The sequence below is a fragment of the Emys orbicularis genome, chromosome 15 (assembly GCF_028017835.1).
Source record: "Emys orbicularis isolate rEmyOrb1 chromosome 15, rEmyOrb1.hap1, whole genome shotgun sequence".
Lineage (NCBI taxonomy): Eukaryota > Metazoa > Chordata > Testudines > Emydidae > Emys > Emys orbicularis.
The window spans coordinates 1828480-1848207 of NC_088697.1; the positions used below are offsets into that span (position 1 = coordinate 1828480).

The following is a 19728-nucleotide window of genomic DNA, read 5'->3' on the forward strand; positions in this document are numbered from 1 at the left end:
CCCCAAGCACTCCCGAAAGCAGTTGTCTCCCACCCCCACCGGCCCACCACCCTGGGCACTCACAGCAGCTTCTTGTCCGGGCGCAGCAGGCGGGGGGAGAATTCGCTCAGCACCTCCAGGAAGGGCAGGTTGAGGGGCCCCAGCTCTGAGCCAGAGGGTTCTGGCTCCTGGAAGGCAAATTTGATCCCAGCCCTGGGCAGGAGAGAGAAAGAGAGAGATGGGAAGCGGGGGGGGGGAAAGGGGGGGCTTCAAACCCTGCAAGTCCAAGTGCCAGCTATCCCACCCCCACATTCAGTGCTGACCCCAGCGTGCCCCTCCCCAATTCCTAGAGGCTCCCGGACTCCCAGCATGCCCCCACAGCTCTGCTCTGCTCCCCACCCAGCCCCCCGGCTCACTTGTGCAGGGCCACCAGCGCCTGGCGGTTGTGCAGCTGGTGCAGGCCGAAGAACAGGGAGAAGCGCCGTGCCAGGTCCCGGATCTCCAGGAAGGCCTTGCCGTAAACTGCCTCCGGGCCCTGCTGCAGCAGCAGCTCTGTCAGCAGCTGCACAGGGGGCAGAGAGTCAGACATGGGGCCGCATGGCGGCTCGAGCCCCATCCTCCAGCCACCTCCCTACACAGACGCACAGGGAAGGGCCAACCCAGGGGCCTCCCCAGCCCCCCCACCCCATACACACGGATATGGATCAGTGACAGGGACTCCCCTCTCCCCCAGGCAGCACTGGGCACGGGCCCCTCCCCGGTACCTGCTGCAGGCTGAGGAGAAGGGTGCGGGCCCACTCATCCCGGTCAATCTGCCGCGCCCGGCTCAGCGTCTCCTTGATGATGTCCCCGTAGTCCTTGTAGAACTGGAAGGGAGAGCAGGGTGGTGAGGCCCCCCAACCGCCAGCCCCACCGGTGGTGAGTAGGGCTGCAGGCTTGTCACGGCTGCTGTGACTTTCCTTTGGGGTCAGGATTTTAATAAAAACTCACCTGCAGCAGTGGCGGCGCCTGCCCGCAGGGCTGGGCCCAGCTTCCCACTCTGGGCGTTGCAACCTGGCACAAGGGGTCAGTCGCAGGCCAGGCCAAACCTGAGCAGTGCTGCGGCCCCGTGTGCCGGGTGGGTCACAACGCCTGCAGCAGGGAGCCGGGCACAGCCCCAGAGATTAGAGAGTCCATCGCCCTAATCCACACCCCGAGCTCTAGGTGTTCAGACACTGGAGGCAGTGCCCACCCCGTGGTATGGTAGGTGCGCCCCTGCCCCCCGCCCTGTGCCGTGGGGTCCCTCCCGTATCTCCCCCACCTTGGCGTAGTGCTTGAAGACGTCCGAGGCGGCGCTCAGCTCCAGCACGTTGTAGATGATGAGTTTGCAGAAACCGGCCAGCAGGTTGCGCCGTTGGTGTAGCCTCTCGATCTTCCCCTCGCTGTCCTCCTCATCTGCAGAGGATGGGGTGGGGAGTGAGGCTTTTGGCCCACAGATCCCTCTCCCCATTTCTCTGTGCCCCCCCTCTACTCAGCCCCCTTCCCCCAGCCTGCCTGTCCACTCTCCCGCCCTTGCCCCCCCCAGCCCCATGGGGCGAGTACGCACCACTGCCCACGAGCTCGGCGTGGTTGAAGACGTGATCCATGAGGAATCCGGCCAGCTGGGACTGCAGGGCGACCTCGGGCCGGTACACCAGCAGCTCCAGCGCCTCCCGCTCGCCTCGAGCCAGCTGCGGGCTGAACACCAGCAGCAGGTCACTCAGCAGCACAAAGGCCTGGACAGACAGAGGCAGAATGAGCACCCCACAAACAGCACTGCTGGGGGGCTCCCAGCCCCCCTTCCCCAGCACGCCTGAGCTGCGGCCTGTCCAGCCCTCGGCTACCAGCCCTTGTCCACCTCTCACCTGCTCTTGGACACTGGAGTCCACGTCGGTCAGGCAGCTCTGGCAGAGGGAGCAGAAGGAGGCGACTTTGCGCTTCAGGGCCAGCAGCTCTTTCTGGGGTAGGAGCAGAGGAGGCTGTGAGGGGCAGGGGCAGGAACCCCCAGCCCCCAGGACTCAGAGGCAGGGCCTGGGCTGACCCCCACCCTGCCCTTCTTGGCAGGGACCTCCCCATCGGCCTCACCTGCGCAGGGACGGTGCCGGAGACACGAGCCAGCTCCCAGAGGATGCCGAAGTGGAGACAGGTCATGGTGGGGATGACCACCTGCAATGGAAGCCCAGAGTGAGAATGTGGGGCTGCAGTCCCCCCAGTTCCAAGCTGCCCCATTGCATTCTCTGCCCACAGCCCCCCACGCTGCCTGGCAGGGCAAGGCCCCACCTGGGTTCCCTGCTGGCGGGGGGGGCCAGGCTCCTGGCTCCCCGAGAGACCCCCCAGTACCTGCTTGGGGACCTCGCCTGTGTCCACAGCTCGCTGGAGGAGGAGGCTGCAGGGCTCATAGAGCTGCCATGGGGTCAGGTCGTGAGCACTGCAGAGAGAGAGAGCGCCTTGCTCACGGGGGCGTCCTAGCCCCCCACTCCCCTCCCACCGCCACCGCAGGGCAAGGATGAAGGGACCCATGTGAACAGACAGCAGGCAGATGGAAAGGGCAGGGCAGGGCAGGGCTGTGTGACCAGGCCCCGCTGCCCAGACGGAGCTGGGGGGGGGGGGGCACAGTCTGGCACTCACTTGTGGAGGATGGAAATGCGCTTCAGCGTGGCAGCCATGCTGTAAACCTCGTCTTCGTCCAGGTATGAGGCCTGAGGGGGGACCGAGACAGCTCAGCAGGGCAGGCCCCTAGGTATCAGTCCTACGGCACCCCTTGGAGCCAGCACAGCGCCCCCAGCAGTCCCTGAGCGCCTGGTGCCCCCCGCTCCCAGTTACACACTATGTACCCCCCACACACCCCCAGTAACACGCCCCACTCCCTGAGCGCCTGGTACCCCCCCACACACTCCCAGTAACACGCCCCACTGCCTGAGCGCCTGGTACCCCCCCACACACTCCCAGTAACACGCCCCACTCCCTGAGCGCCTGGTACCCCCCACGCCCCCAGTAACACGCCCCACTCCCTGAGCGCCTGGTACCCCCCCACACACTCCCAGTAACACGCCCCACTCCCTGAGCGCCTGGTACCCCCCCACACAGCCCCACTCCCTGAGCGCCTGGTATCCCCAGTAACACACCCCACCCCCTGAGCGCCTGACGCCCCTCCACCCCCAGTAACACGCCCCACTCCTTGAGTGCCTGACGCCCCCCCACACCCCCAGTAACACGCCCCACTCCCTGAGCGCCTGGTACCCCCCCACACCCCCAGTAACACGCCCCACTCCCTGAGCACCTGGTACCCCCCCCCACCCCCAGTAACGCCCCACTCCTTGAGCGCCTGATGCCCCCCCACCCCCAATAACACGCCCCACTCTCTGAGCGCCTGGTACCCCCCCACACCCCCAGTAACACACCCCACTCCCTGAGCACCTGGCGCCCCCCCACCCCCAGTAACACGCCCCACTCCCTGAGCGCCTGGTACCCCCCCACACCCCCAGTAACACACCCCACTCCCTGAGCACCTGGCGCCCCCCCACCCCCAGTAACACGCCCCACTCCCTGAGCACCTGGCACCCCCTGCTCCCAGTTATACAATATGTACACCCCACTCCCTGAGCGCCTGGTACCCCCAACCCCCAGTGCCTGCAGTAACATGCCCCATATACCCCACTCCCTGAATGCCTGCCCCCCCCAACCCTCAGTGCCTGCAGTAACATGCCCCATACACCCCACTCCCTGAATGCCTGGCCCCCCTAACCCCCAGTGCCTGCAGTAACATGCCCCATACACCCCACTCCCTGAATGCCTGACTGTGACAAAGTGGGAACATTCTGTAATATTTTTGTAATCCTGTTTGGCCATATGCGGCAGTGTTACCCCATGGGTGGAAAAGGAGTGTTTGTTCTCAGGACAGTCAAAGAGACAGAAGGATGGGTGTTCCTATCTGCCTGGGCCTTAGTCTCCATATCAATGGAGCATCTGAGAACACAATGGCAGATCCAATCGCCAGGACCTAGCAAGCCAGGACCCAGAGGGAGATGGATTTCCCCACCTCTCAACAAGGAGGCTAAAAAACGGTTAATCACCTTCTCGTAATTGTTGTTCTTCGAGATGTGTTGCTCATGTTCATTCCAATTAGCTGCGTGCGCACTGCGTGCACAGTCATCAGAAAGTTTTTCCCCTAGCAGCACCAGTCAGGTCGGCTGTGGAGCCCCGTGAGTGGGGGTTCTCACAGCAGAGCAGGGTAAGGCTGGCTCCCAGAGTGAAGGATTGGAGTGACCTAGCACAGGGGTCCCCAACGCGGCGCCCGCCAAGGCGTCTAAGTGCGCCCGCGTACTGGCCGGCGGACGAGCATCCGCCGAAATGCCGCCGAATTCCGGCGGCGACGCCTCTGGATGACGCCGCTTGTTGGTGCCATTTTGGCAGATGCTTGTCCGCTGCCACGGTCCTCCGTGGCGCGTCGTCTGGCGCCCGCCAGACGAAAAAGGTTGGGGACCACTGACCTAGCAGATCACCAGTCCAGATAACACCAGAGGGGAATGTCACACCGTCTCTGCGGACTTTGAGCAGGACCTCGTGCACGAGAGGGCTTGGGGGAAAGGCGTAGAGGAGACGGCCTCCCCAGGGTAGCAGGAATGTGTCTGCGATTGAGCCCGGGCTGATTTTCTGGAAGGAGCAAAATACTGGGCACTTCCTGTTGCTCCGAGTGGCGAAGGAGGTCGACCTGGGGAAACCCCCACCTCTGGAAAATGGAGTGAATGACGTCGGGCCGGATGGACCACTCGTGGTTGTGGAAGGACCTGCTGAGGCCGTCTGCCAGTACGTTCTGGGATCCTGGCAGATAGGATGCTTCCAGGTGAATGGAGTGGGCTATACAGAATTCCCAGAGCCCGAGGGCCTCCTGGCAGAGGGGCGAGGACTGGTTCCACCCTGCTTGTTGATGTAAAACATTGCAGTGGTGTTGTCCGTCATGACTGCCCCGTACTGGCCTTGCAGTTGAGACTGAAAAGCCTGGCATGCGAGTCGCACAGCTCTGAGCTCCTTGATATTGATATGGAGAGAGAGCGCATCCTGTGCCCAGAGGCCTTGTGGTTGGAGATCTCCCAGATGTGCGCCCCAACCTAGAGCTGATGTGTCCGTAACTAGAGACAAGGGGCTGGTCCACACTAACCCCCCAGTTCCAACTAAGATACACAACTTCAGCTACGTGAATAACGTAGCTGAAGTCGAAGTATCTTAGTTCGAACTACAAGGTACTTACCGCGGGTCCACACACGGCAGGCAGGCTCCCCCGTCGACTCCGCGTACTCCTCTCGTGGAGCAGGAGTACCGGTGTCGACGGCGAGCACTTGCGGGATCGATTTATCGCGTCTAGACAAGACACGATAAATCGATCCCAGAAGATCGATTGCTTACCGCCGAACCCGGAGGTAAGTGTAGACATACCCAAGGAGAGTAGAGGGCTGCTGAAGGGGGTTCCCTTGAAGACTATCTGAGCATTGCTGTGGCACCGTGACCACTAAGTCCAGGCTTTCACGCCCCGGGAGGTATGTCGAGGTGAGCCACGTCTGTAGAGGTCTGAGCCTCAGCCTGGTTTGCCGGACCACGTACATGCAGGTGGCCTTCTGACTGAGGAGGCTGAGGCAATTCCTCGCTGTCGTGGTCGGGTACTCTCTCATGCATCGAATGATGCATGACATGGCTTGGAATCGGGACTCCGGCAGCCGTGCTTTTGCGTGGACCGAGTCCAACCACTGCCCCAATAAATTCTATTCTCTGGGTCGGTGACAAGGTTGACTTGTTCATGTTGAGGAGGAGACCGAGTCTCTTGAACATGGATGTGACCAGACTGACCTGCAACTCCACCTGCTCTCTGGTGTGCCCCCTGAGTAGCCAGTCGTCAAGGTAGGGGTATACCTACACCTGCCTCCTTCGGAGGAAGGCTGCTACCACTGACATGCACTTTGTTACCTCGATTTCACTAGAAACCAACCCAGGGTTACACTTATATTGGTTTTATTAAATGCCGCTATTGGATGAAACAGAAAAGGGATGGAGCTCATTCATGCACACACACATTCAATGCATTCATACCCTCATGCACCCCCACACTCACACAGGCGGAGAGTTACTGGAGACCGCAGAGGAAGCCAAAGCATAGTAGATCTGGTGTGTCCGCCTGCGGTCACGGAGCCGCGAGCAGGCCAAGAAGAAGAGAGAGCTGTGAGCGTGCTTTCTTCCTTTTATTGGAACTGGGCGGCTCATATCACGTACACTGAGTTTTCCTTCTGTGTCCGTCACAGCATTCCCAGACCTCGTTCTTTTCACGCATACCAGGTTCTTCTTTTCTTTACAACACCCCGTGATTGCCTTCTCGGGGCAGATTACATCAGACACATCTGTCTCCGGGCTCTTTTCTCCTTGCAGTTTCGCTCCACCCAGTCCCACATACACTTAATTGTTCACACTCCCTTATCTCCCACACACACACTCCCTTGTTCACACTCTCCCTGATCCTGTGACAGAATATTGCAAAGCTTGGAGATTATACAAGTGGTAACTGACAAGGTTACAAAGCTTGCAAAAGTTACAAAATTTAAAGTTTGCAAAAGGTTACAGAACTTAATGATCATACTAGCAATGACTGAAAAGTTACAAATCTTGCAATCACATTCTACTGGATTGAGCGGAGGCTTTACACAACACACTTGGTGAACACTCGTGGGGCTGTCGACAGGCCGAAGGGAAGGACCGTGAACTGATAATGTTTTTGGTCGATCACGAACCTTAAGAAGCATCTGTGAGCAGGGCGAATCGCTATGTGAAAGTACACATCTTTCATGTTGAGGGCGACGAACCAGTCTCCCGGGAAGGGATGATTGTATTGAGGGAGACTATGCAGAACTTCAACTTTACCATGAACTTCGAGTCCTTGCAGGTCTAGAATGGATCTGAGACTCCCCCTTTGCCTTGGGGATTAGGAAAGAACAGGAGTAGAATCCCTTGCCCATTAGCTCCTGAGGAACCTCCTCCATCGCTCCTATGGCAAGGAGCGCCTGCATGTCCTGGATAAGGAGTTGCTCATGAGAAGGGTCCCTGAAGAGGGACGGGGAAGAGGGTAGGAGCAGAATTGGAGAAAATATCCCACTTCCACCGTGTGAAGAACACAGCGGGCCGATGTTATTTGGGACCATGCACAATAGAAGTGGGATAGACAGTTCAAAAAACACGGGGAAGGATCCGGCGTTGAGACAGGTGCTCCGTCCTCGGGCGCACCTTCAAAATGTTTGTTTTGAGCCCGACGAAGGCTTAGTCGGGCCCTGGCCCTGTCCGGATGGGGGATGGGAAGGCTTACGCCTGCCATTCCTGCCCCTGCGCCTGTAAAAACCCTGCCTCGGCTGAGGAGGATACGGGCACTGTTGCGGCGGTTGGGGCTTAAAGGGCTTTCGTTGGATTACCGGGGTATGCATACCCCAAGATTTCATTGTCGCCCTGGAGGCTTTGAGGCTATGCAGCCTGGAGTCAGTGTGTTCAGCAAACAGACCCACCCCGTCAAAGGGTAGGTCTTGCATAGTTTGCTGAACCTCGGGTGGGAGCCCCGAGACCTGCAGCCATGAGCTACGCCGCACAGCTATCCCTGAGGACAAGGTGCGTGCTGCCGAGTCCGCAGCAGCCAGTGAGGCCTGTAAAGAGGTCCGTGCCACTGCCTTGCGCTCCTCGACAATTGCCCGAAACTCCTCCCTGGATTCTGCTGGTACCAGATCCCTAAACTTCAGCACTGAGTTCCAGGAGTTAAAACGGTATCTGCTCAGGATTGGGTGTTGGGAATCCTGAGTTGCAAGCCCCCTGTGGAGTAAACTGTGTCCGAATAAATCCAGGCGCTTGGCATCCTTAGATTTAGGTGCTGGGGCTTGCTGACCCTGCCTCTCCCTCTCATTTACTGCAGACACTACCAACGAGCAAGGCTGTGGGTGTGTGAACAGGTAGTCGAACCCCTTGGAGAGCACAAAGTACTTCCTCTCTTAGCGGTGTGAGGGATGGAGGCTGGGGTCTGCCAAATGGTCTTTGCATGCATTGGCCTGGATAGTTTTGATGAGGGGTAGAGCGACCCTGGATGGTCCTTTTGGTGCCGGGATGTCCACCATACGGGTCCTCTGACACTACCACCTCCTCAACTGCAGGTTCATATTCCGTGCCCCCCTGTGCAGGAGTTCCTGGTGGGCACGGCTATCTATAGGGGGCGGCCCTGAGATGGAGGTGCCGCCACCGCCTCGTTTGGGGAGGATGAGGAGGATGCTGGTGGGGGAACTGGGTCCTTCTGACCCCCTTGGTCCTCGGGGCCCTCCTGCCCTGCCTCTAGCTCTGTGCCAGCCACTCCAAGGTCTGGCTCAGGAACTGGGGTGGGTTCTGCAGGAGGAGGTGGGACTGCCGGCTCCTCTGCACCCCTAGGGGTGGAGCGACTGGCCGCTGCCTCTGGCACCCTAGGCTCAGACGCCAACTGAGCGTGAGGCCTTGGACTGGGCACCCTGAACCTGGTGGTACGCCCACGGTGTCCAAAATGGCCATTGCGCTGGCCCGTGCCACTGTGCAGGCCATGGTTGGGGACAGGAGTCTTGGGGATGCCTGGCTACCTCTCCAGCTGCTCCCAGATCCTCTTGTAGCCCCATCTGGGTCAGGATTCTGCTCCTTAGAGCGGTCCTCGTCCTCCAGCTGCACGATTCACTGTGCCTTGGTGAACTTCCCAATGCGTAACCCTCTCTTTTTGCACAGGATTAAAATGTCCTTCTTAAGGAGATGGTGATAGGCCATCAATCCACTGTTCCCAAGTTGCTGTGGACTCACAGGCCTGTGTGCTCTCAGCTCCCCACGGTTTCCAGGAAGAACCCCTAGTGTGCCAGCCCTTCTCGTGGTCACCACCTCTCTCCCAGGGTCCAGCCGCAGACTCCTCCGCCCCTGAGACTGTTCGCCGCAGTCCCCAGGGGGACCCCATTACTGCAACAGTCTCTCTCGCTGGTCACACACTCCCAGGGGTTAAGCGTAGCTCCTTCGCCCCCTGAAACCGCCCCTCTCTGAGCCTTCAGCACACCTGGTCCTCGTTAATCCCCCTTCATTTTACTGTTCCCAGCCACTTACTGCAGGATGCTCTGTCTACGGGGTGCAGTAGATCCCACCGCAACCACCAGTTGTCACAGAGTCACTGGGCGATGCTCTGGAACTGCTCCATATGAAGCCAGTCAGGACTCTGGGGGAGCCTCCTCTCTCTGAGCGCACTGTCTCCAGGGCAAGAAGCTTACGCAGCTTCGACCTTCCTGGGTCTGACCTCGGAGCATTCACAGCAGCCCCTTCCACACCGTGCGCTTCCCACAGCGAGTCCGCATAGGCGGGGCTCCTGGGGAAGCCAGAGGGCCCTGCCCCCCAACTCCACAGTCAGACGTGACTCTCAGCCAGCCAGTAAAACAGAAGGTTTATTAGACGTCAGGAACATAGTCCAAAGCAGAGCTTGTAGGTACAGGAAACAGGAGCCCTCAGTCAGGCCCATCTTGGGGCCAGGGCGGCCAGACCCCGGGTCTGGGCCTCCCTCTTTTTCCCCAGCCAGCTCCAAACTGAAACTCTCCAGCCCCTCCTCTGGCCTGTGTCTCTTTCCTGGGCCAGGAGGCCACCTGATCTCTTTGTTCTCCAACACCTTCAGTTGGCACTTGCAGGGGAGGGGCCCAGGCCATCAGTTACCAGGAGACAGGGTGTCGGCCATTCTCTGTGCAAACGGCATCACACTGGCCCTCTCGGGCTCTGCAACAATCATACACCCTGATCCCCCCACCTAGATACTTAAGAAATGCATAGGGGAAACCAAGGCACCCACACAGTATTCAGAGAAAACATTAAGAACATTCCCACTTCGTCACAAGCGCCATGGAGGCGCCACTCCAGGGGGTTCCACAGCCAACGCGACGGATGCTGCTGGGGGAAAAACTTTCCAACGAGTGTGCACGTGGTGCGCACACACCTAATTTGAATCGATATGAGCAAGCACTCGAAGAAGAAGCGCATTTCCCCAGCTTTCAAAGTAGCAGCCGTGTTAGTCTGTATCCGCAAAAAGAACAGGAGTACTTGTGACACCTTAGAGACTAACAAATTTATTAGAGCATAAGCTTTCGTGGGCTACAGCCCACTTCTTCGGATGCATATTTATTAGACAGAAGATATTTATACATACAGAGAACATGAAAAGGTGGAAGTATGCATACCAATTGTAAGAGGCCAATCAATTGAGATGAGCTATCAGTAGCAGCAGAAGAAAAAACTTTGAAGTGATAATTGAGATGACCCATAGAAGGTGTGAGGAGAACTTAACATGGGGGGAAAAAAATTCAGTTAGTGTAATGACCCAACCATTCCCAGTCTCTGTTTAGACCTAAGTTAATTGTGTCTAATTTGCATATTAATTCGAGTTCAGCAGTCTCTCTTTGGAGTCTGTTTTTGAAGTTTTTCTGTTGCAAAACTGACACCTTCAAGTCTGTCACTGAGTGATTAGAGAGGTTGAAGTGTTCTCCCACTGGTTTTTGAATGTTATGATTCCTGATGTCAGATTTGTGTCCATTTATTCTTTTGCGTAGAGACTGTCCAGTTTGGCCAATGTACATGGCAGAGGGGCATTGCTGGCACATGATGGCATATATCACGTTGGTAGATGTGCAGGTGAACGAGCCCCTGATGGTGTGGCTGATGTGGTTAGGTCCTATGATGGTGTGACTTGAATAGATATGTGGACAGAGCTGGCATCAGGCTTTGTTGCAAGTTGTATGGTGTGCGGTTGCTGGTGAGTGTTTGCTTAAGGTTTGGGAGGCTTTCTGTAAGCGAGGACTGGTCTGTCTCCCAAGATCTGTGAGAGTGAGGGATCATCTTTCAGGATAGGTTGTAGATCTCTGATGATGCGCTGGAGAGGTTTCAGTTGGGGGCTGAAGGTGGCGGCTAGTGGCGTTGTTATTTTCTTTGTTGGGCCTGTCCTGTAGTAGGTGGCTTCTGGGTACTCTTCTGGCTCTGTCAATCTGTTTTTTCACTTCAGCAGGTGGGTATTGTAGTTTTAAGAATGCTTGATAGAGATCTTGTAGGTGTTTATCTCTGTCTGAGGGATTGGAGCAAATGCGGTTGTATCTTAGAGAACAAAGCTGGAGAACAAAGGACTGGAGGCATATGAGGTGGGGGGACAAGTGTTGGCTGCTGGAAGGTGTCTGGGCTCTCAGCTGCAGTCTGACCCAGGAGGTCGGATGGACCGACAGACAGGGGTTCCCTACAGCGTGGCTGGGCTCTGAGCTACCCATAATGGATGATGCTTTAACCATTTCTCTAGACTCCCCTAAGCTTCCTGTGCTGTGTGCCATTTAACGAATAAACCCCGCTGTTCTGACAGTGCTGTGAGAGTGTCACTGCAAGCAGCGATTTCCCTACACCCCCCCTGAATTTCCCCAACCCCCCTGCACCTCCAGTTTTGTGAATTAGTTACATGCAGTGTTGCCAATTTAGTGATTGTTTGGAAATTTGAATTGAAATTGAAACATTAATACACACTTTAAAAGCATATACAGTGTATGATAAACTACGTGTATCTGAAAAAGTATAATAGATTTGAAAAGTATGAACATAGACTAGCTTCCTTATACAGCTTTTGTTTTTATGACAATGTCAGTGCATTCATTTTGGTGATGTTGGCCAAATGATGATTTGTAAGCAAAGTCTAAATGAGCTCTCCCTGACAGCTAGTGATGAGCTGGGGGCTGGGGGAAAGGCTTCAGGACCAGATTGTATTTACATTCATTTACATTCACACCTAATCTACCTAGATATCCAGTAAACAGAGCTGTGTTGCCCAAGTGATAGATTTTGGCTGGGGTTGGATTACAAATCACTTGAATTGGGGGGGGGGGGGGAGGAAATGAAATGTTCTTATCGTATGAGTAAAGGGTGGTAGAACTGTACTTAGGGCTTGGCTACACTCAGGACTTCACAGCGCTGCTGCGGCAGCGCTGTGATAGCTCTCGCAATGCTGTATGTACTCCACCTCTCCGAGGGGAGTAGCTTGCAGCGCTGCAAGCGAGCGGGCACCGATTACACTGGCGCTTTACAGCGCTGTACTCGCTGCGCTCAGGGGGGTGTTTTTTCACACCCCTGAGCGCAGCAAGTTGCAGCACTGTACAGCGCCAGTGTAGCCAAAGCCTCTGCCTGTGCTGATTGAGGGCATCAAGAGAGAGGGTGGGGACAGGTGTTTTGCTTGATGATCTGCCTGAGTCACAAGTACTATTTGACCTGCCCCTCTCCACTGTTTAAAGACAGAGCTGATTAGGCTCCATAGATAGTCTTTTCTTTTGTTAAATGACCACTACAGCTGAAATCACTGATAACCAGGTCTAAGTGGAAGAGAGGGCCCAGTCTGCACTAGCAGCGAGGTTCCCCCACTGAGAGCTCAGCTGAAATCACTGTGAGCTGGGTGGAATCTCAAGAGACATGCGAACAAACATGGCTGTGGCATCATACTTTCTATTTAAGCAAGAGATACCACACACTAGAAACTGGAGGCCAATGTTAAGTGCATTGTCACTTGTTCATCCTGAAGTTGAACACTGGTTCCGAACAAGACCAGCAAATGCTCATTATCTTTCTGCAAGAAACTCAGCTGACTGGCTAGAAGCATGTGGTGCAACAGTGAAAGACTCAACAGTTGAAAAAGTGAAGACCTCTCACACCACATTCAAAAAATTTGCATACATGGCTGATGAATGCACCGATGCAAATGGGCAAGTATTAAGTCATTGCGTACGTTATCTTGATGTCCGTGGTAGGCCAGTAGATGCATTTCTAGATGTTCAAGTTATAGAAGACACATCGGCTGCATCTGTGACAACCCACATCTTAGAAGAGTTAAATGCAGACTTACAAGAGAGAATGGCAATAGTCTTCTCTGAACGTAGTAGCAAAAGTAATCCACCAGCCTCACTACCTAGATCCATCCCATCTTGGTAGATACTTTCCAAAGTCAGGAATAATGGCTGGAGTAATTTTAAGACAACAGCCAAGGATCGCTCTTTGGTGAGCTTCCCAACGTGCAGTCCCCTCTGCTTGCACAGCTCGACCAGGTCCCTCTTAAAGCGATGGTTATACATCTTCCCGCTGGCCCCAAGTTACTGTAGTTACTGTGGACTCACAGGCCTGTATGCTCTCAGCTCCCCACGGTTTCCAGGAGGAACCCCTAGTGTGCCAGCCCTTCTCCAGGTCACCACCTCTCTCCCAGGGTCCAGCCGCAGACGACTCCGCCCCTGTAATCACTCACCAGGGGGCCCCCTTTCCTGCAACAGTCCTTTTCTCTCCCAGGGTCCAGCCGCAGACGACTCCACCCCTGTAATCACTCACCAGGGGGCCCCCTTTCCTGCAACAGTCCTTCTCTCTCCCAGGGTCAAGCTGCAGACTCCTCCGCCCCTGGAACTGCTTGCCGCAGTCTACTGTTGAAACCACTTGGGTCATTAAACATTGCCATCCAGGCATCTGCTATAACAGTAGTAGATCTTTGATCCAAATGTAGCTTCTATTGCTGGACAATCAGAGAGCTATCCATTGAACAAGTACTGGACGAAGCAAAGACTTCAGTCCAGAAGTTGACTAATGAAGGCATTTATATTGAATCCTTAAGTGAAGAGGACAAGAAGTGTTTGTTAAGACACAAACTTGATTCTTAAAAATCTACAACAGTGACTTCTAGATTCTACTCAACCTCTACGTAGCTTTTACAGATCCCTGTCCTATAAAACACGGACAGTTGAGCAGAGTGAGGCACTACCAGCAGTGGGGCTGCCATGTGCTCAGGACAGAACAGAAAATTTGAACTCAGAGTGGAAAATCATACGACGAATGAATGAAGATTTGACTTCAACTTCTTTATCATCATTGCTAGTGGCTCGACCCAATCTTTACGCTATGTTTCCTGGGATGAAAGAAGTAGGAATTCATCTCTTGCTACTCCCAGTCACAACAGCTAAAGCTGAGCGTTCTTTTTCATCATGGAATAGAATTTTGTGTTCTGAAAGAAGTCGCCTTCTGCCTGATCATGTGAATGAACTAATGAGCATATCAACTGAAGGAATGGAAGTACTGGACACACGAGAAGCCACCAAAGATGAACGCGTTGCATTCAAGAAGTTCATTAACAGAGTTGTGCAAAATTATAACAAGAAACCAAGAAGGATGTAGACGTAGTGCTTCATAGAAGACTTGAGTAGCCAACTTTAATTTGCGTGATGATTTCAAAACATGAGTTAAATCCAATAAAATGGTCATGAAACAGTTTTCAGTTTTACTATGGTGCCATACAGCCCACCTTCACCCTCACAGTCTCACCCCTCATCGGCCCTGACACCCCCCCCCGTAAATTCAAACACCCCCCCCTAATTTCAGTTCCTGGGGAAAACACTGACTGCAAGCACCAGGCAAGGGGGGTTAATCCCTGTAGAGTGGGCGAGAGTCTCCCTGGGACTTGCTAAACGGAGCTCATGGGGGGGGAGGGGAGAGGGGAAGTAGGGGGGCTGCAGGCCCAGAGGTCCAACCTAAGGAGGCGGCGAAGCCACATGGTTTCCACTGGAGGAAGGAGGAGACCCCTTGGGGGTCTGGCCCACTGAAGGATCTCTCCTAGAGACTGTTTTGCAGCTATGAATCCATGACACTGGTGGCCCCTGTGACGGTACCTCCCATAAGGCTTTATGGGAATATGACATAACTGGAATATGTTTTGTGCTGCCTGTGCTATGTAACATATCTCCGTAAAGGTTATGGTCTACTATATCTATTCATCCTATTTGTACACATATCATTTTGTACTTGAGGTTAAGAATATTGGCTGTAAACTTGCTTGATTTCTAAGTAAGCTTTGTGAGGCATTTGGTCAGCTTCTTTAGGAAGGAATTCACAAGGTTAAGTACCCAATCAGGAAGCACTTGGGGAACAATGCATCCTGGAATGCTCCAATCCACATAAGAAGTCTTCCTGGAGACATACAAGATACCATGTGGACAATGGCTTCTGCCTGCAAAGACTGAGAGTCATGCATGGACATGTGACTTGCCCAGGTGACTCCAAAACTCCATCTTGGCGCTGGACTTTGCATAGGAGTGAGGAGGGGGGTCTCCACCCACAAGAGAAAGTCTATTTAAACCCGTGGGAGACCCCACCATTTTGTCTTCAGCCGGCTAAAGAAGGAGCCTCTCCACCCCTCAGGATACTTGAAGGAAACTGGAACAAAGGACAGTGACTGCAAGGGGTGTGAGTGATTGCTGGACCCAGGCTAAAAGGAGATTAGTCTGTAAAAGGGAGCATTCTGGAACTGGTGAGGATCTTATCTGTATTCAGTTTGATTAGACATAGATTTGCGCATTTTATTTTATTTTGCTTGGTGACTTACTTTGTTCTGTCTGTTACTACTTGGAACCACTTAAATCCTACTTTCTGTATTTAATAAAATCACTTTTTACTTATTAATTAACTCAGTATGTATTAATACCCTGGGGGAGCAAACAACTGTGCATATCTCTCTATCAGTGTTATAGAGGGCGAACAATTTATGAGTTTACCCTGCATAAGCTTTATACAGATACAGGGTAAAACTGATTTATTTGGGTTTAGACCCCATTGGGAGTTGGGCATCTGAGTGCTAAAGACAAGCACATTTCTGTGAGCTGTTTTCAGGTAAACCTGCCGCTTTGGGGCAAGTAATTCAGACCGTGGGTCTTTGTTGGAGCAGACGGGAGTGTCTGGCTCAGCAAGACAGGGTGCTGGAGTCCTGCTGGCAGGAGCAGAGGTAGCCTTGGCACATCAGGTGGCAGCTCCCAAGGGGGTTTCTGTGATCCAACCCGTCACAGCCTCCCACCCCCACAGAGAGATGCCCTCTCCACTCCCCTGCCTGGCTACTATTCCAGACCCGAGCACTCCCTGCAGTGACTTCCCCTTCCCACGGGGTCCCAACCCTAGCCCCTGGCCGCAGCCCCGGGAGGTACCTGGAGGAGCTCGGACACCTCCTGCTGGAACTTGTCAGCCAGCGTGTCCACAAGGCGGCTGCGGGCCAAGTCCACGCGGCTGTAGAAGGTGAACTCCGGATTGCAGAGCACGTACAGTGCCCGGGCGGCAGCCTCCAGCACCTCCTGGCCAGTGTGTTTCTCCACCACCTCCCGCAGCTGGGCCAGCAGCTGCTCTAGGTACTGTGGAGAGAGAGGGTACAGTGGGGCTGGGCAGAGGTGGGAGAGCTCCTGGAAAGGTGGTGGAGGGAAACAGGCAGGCTCTGGAGAAGGAAAAGGGGGATCCCCAGCTGCTGCAGAGGGAGGAGAAGGAATCGCAGGCTGTGACTCACGGTACCCCTGTCCAGGGGGACCCCCAGCACTACTTGCATCACTTGGAGGGGAGGGGTTCCCAGACAGCACAGTGCAACTCAGCCAGCACCTCAAAGGAAGCAGCTAATGGGGGTCCCCTCCTCCCCACCCCAGATGCTCCTGTTCCCATGGCACTGCAGGCCCCAGAGCACCTGGGTTTCCCCTGCTCCTGGACTGGCAGCTCTGGAGCTAAGACTTCTGGGTTCTCTCCCTGGCTCTGGGAGGGATGTGGGGAGCTGGGGCTGGGAGCCAGGACTCCTAGGCTCTGTCCCTGGCTCTGGGAGGGACGTAGGGGGCTGGGGCTGGGAGCCAGGACTCCTAGGCTCTGTCCCTGGCTCTGGGAGGGACGTAGGGGGCTGGGGCTGGGAGCCAGGACTCCTAGGCTCTGTCCCTGGCTCTGGGAGGGACGTGGGGGGCTGGGGCTGGGAGCCAGGACTCCTAGGCTCTGTCCCTGGCTCTGGGAGGGACGTGGGGGGCTGGGGCTGGGAGCCAGGACTCCTAGGCTCTGTCCCTGGCTCTGGGAGGGACGTGGGGGGCTGGGGCTGGGAGCCAGGACTCCTAGGCTCTGTCCCTGGCTCTGGGAGGGACGTAGGGGGCTGGGGCTGGGAGCCAGGACTCCTAGGCTCTGTCCCTGGCTCTGGGAGGGACGTAGGGGGCTGGGGCTGGGAGCCAGGACTCCTAGGCTCTGTCCCTGGCTCTGGGAGGGACGTAGGGGGCTGGGAGCCAGGATAGCTAAGCCCCACCCTCAGTACCTTCTCCAGCCGCCCACTGCTGTAGAGGCTGAGGTTGAAGTAGCGCGGAGCGGCCAGCAGGAGCGCCACCTTCTCCGCATCAGCTGAGAACTGCGGGAGCAGAGCAGGTGTCACTCAAGCAGGGAGGCAGCAGGATGGGCGGAGATGCCCCCCCTTGTACCCCCCACGACCTACGACCTAGCTGGGAACGGCCTCACAGCAGGATCCTCTAGATTATGGCATGAGAGACCCGGGGAAGGGCAAAGGCCAGACCCAGGGTTCCTGCTTCAACATGGCCCCCTCCCTCCCCAGCGCAGGTGAAGAGCAGAGGCAGGAAGGGGCCCAGGGCACACCTCTGGGAGGTTCCCTCCCTGCACCTCCCCTCCGTTTACCTTGGCCAGCAGCTGGGGCAGCAGCGGGATGAGGTACTGAGTGAGTTTCTCCCTGTCGTCCTCCTGGGCCTTCCGCTCCCGCGCTGAGAGCACCTGGGGCAGGGGATGGTGCTGTGAGAGGTGCAGCGTGCACACCTCCGGGCAGCGGCACAGGGACCCAGCTTGCGTACCCCCTTGGGGGAGTGCTGATGTCTCCGGGCCCATGGGGACATGTCACCCAGAGCCGCCCAACGACCCTGGGGGAGCTGATGGACTGCGCTCCCCTCCCTTCTCTTGGGCTCATTTACCTTCTTGCCAGGGCCCCTGCCAACGGGCGGCTTCCCCTCCGTGGCCTGACGCATGCTGGAGACCAGGATCTCGATCAGGGCATTTTCCTGCTGGTCGCCCCAGCCTGCTGGAGGGAGAGGGATCAGGAGCAGCCCCAAAGGCTGCCAGGCAGCTGTGACTCCCTTGCTGTCACCCCGTGCGTTGCTGCCTCCCGTCCCTCACTCACCCTCCTCCGGGGACTCTTCCAGCAGCAGGTGCGTCAGGCCATCCCAGTCCTTCAGCAGGGGGGCAGCACAGTCCCACAAGCTGTCCACCAGGTACGCCGCATGCTCGTGGAGCTGGGGGAGGAAAGGGGAGACCTGGTGATACTAGCCCCCACACAGACTCCCCCACACTCCTCCCAGCCCCACTGTGCTCCTCACCTCACTCTCGATAAAGAAAGCCAGCAGCAGCCTGAAGAAGTCCCTGCTCCCCCCACGGCGCCCCTTCTCCTTCCCGGCTTCCCAATCCAGGTCAAACTGCCTGCAAACCACACACACATTAGAGAGGGGAGAGCCAGGACGCCTGGGTTCTCTCCCCTGCTCTGGGAGGGGAGTGGGGGCTGGTGGGTTGGAGCAGGGGAGAGCGAATGTTGTATTTCAGCCACCTGTGAAAAGCACAGGCTGAGATTGCAATTAAGGCCTGAAGGGAGGAGGGAGGTGAAACCCCTCTGAGTGAGGTGGTTGTGGGGGGAGCCCATACCCTGGGGGGAGGAAGGTGTATATTTGTTGGCAGCCCCACGCCCCCTGCTGGTGGTGCTGTGACCGCGCTTACTCACTCACTTCTTGTAAAGAAACTCCCCGGCGGCAGCAGCCAGCGCCCGGTTGGAAGCATACACCACGGGGTAAACGGCCTCACAGTCCTCATCTGTCAGCATCTCCTCCATGTTCCTGCTCACAGAGGGGGAGGGGCTCAGCCTGAGCAGGGAGAGGGGTCTCCAGCTGCCCCACACCATGGGGCTCACTACGTACCCCTCCCAGCTTCCTTAAGTGCCCTGCACATGTCCGGCCTCCCCCCGTGTCCCCACTTGGCTCCCGGCTCCATACTCACTGCAGGATCAAGGTCAGCAGCTTGACGGCCTCCACACCCACGTCGGGTTCTTTGTCCAGGACCATGGACACCATGCGACCCTGAGAGCCACCAAACGGAGAGTCACTCATGGGAGGGTAAGTGGGCCCCACAGGAGGGAGGTGTCCCAGGGCGCGCTGCAGGGGGACAGATGGGCGGCAGGGCAGGCTCCCCGGGGAGGGGGGTGTCCCAGGGGAAGGCGGGCAGCAGGGCAGGCCTCCCCAGTAGGGGGGTGTGTCCCAGGGGCAGGCGGGCGTCAGGGCAGGGCTCCCCAGGAGGGTGGGGGCGTCTCAGGGGCAGGCGGGTGGCAGGGCAGGCTCCCGAGGTAGGGCGTCCCAGAGGCAGGCGGTGGCCGGGCAGCGCACTCACCTTGAAGCGGCTGGTGAAGAGCTCCATGCGAGCAGCCATCTCCCGGCTGCGGTACAGCCCCTGCAGGGCCTTCAGGCACTTGAGCCGCACCTCCCGCTGCTGTGGGGATAGAGAGTCTGAGAGCCAGGCCAGCACCAGCGTCCGTCCCGTCCCTGCCCCACAGGCCAGAGCCCCCTCTCTGGATCTCCCTACTCCCCTCCAGCACCCAGGCCCCAGCCCTCGCCGGGCCCCTGCTCCCCACCTTGTCGTGCAGGGTCCAGCCGATGTATTTGAGGTAGCTGTCTGTCAGGAAGGAGGCGCTGTAGCTCTGCATCCAGTTCCCCATCTCCTCTATGCAGATGGCCCGGATCTCAGGCACCAGGTCCCTGCCAGACAAGACATGCAGCATGCCCCTGCAGTGCCCGCCCCTCGTCCCTCCTGCATGCATGAGCCCCGTCCCGCCCCCAGCCTCACGTGCAGATGGCACACTGTCGTCCC

At 56.6% G+C, this 19728-nt stretch overlaps 1 protein-coding gene across 1 annotated transcript in view; it reads right to left on the bottom strand.

Moving 5' to 3' along the window:
• Positions 1-19728, bottom strand: part of STAG3 (STAG3 cohesin complex component) — a 40611-nt gene that overhangs the window by 4817 nt on the left and 16066 nt on the right. Inside the window, exons 9-27 of the mRNA XM_065417364.1 lie at positions 19493-19616; positions 19252-19350; positions 18865-18944; positions 18597-18704; positions 18198-18297; positions 18002-18113; positions 17796-17899; positions 17509-17601; positions 17138-17227; positions 16017-16217; positions 2626-2696; positions 2338-2425; positions 2083-2163; positions 1863-1955; positions 1565-1733; positions 1280-1413; positions 744-845; positions 396-541; positions 64-192 (exon numbers count right to left, since the gene is read on the bottom strand). Of these exons, the coding sequence (XP_065273436.1) occupies positions 64-192; positions 396-541; positions 744-845; positions 1280-1413; positions 1565-1733; positions 1863-1955; positions 2083-2163; positions 2338-2425; positions 2626-2696; positions 16017-16217; positions 17138-17227; positions 17509-17601; positions 17796-17899; positions 18002-18113; positions 18198-18297; positions 18597-18704; positions 18865-18944; positions 19252-19350; positions 19493-19616 (2124 nt within the window). The remainder of the gene's footprint in view (positions 1-63; positions 193-395; positions 542-743; positions 846-1279; positions 1414-1564; positions 1734-1862; positions 1956-2082; positions 2164-2337; positions 2426-2625; positions 2697-16016; positions 16218-17137; positions 17228-17508; positions 17602-17795; positions 17900-18001; positions 18114-18197; positions 18298-18596; positions 18705-18864; positions 18945-19251; positions 19351-19492; positions 19617-19728) is intronic.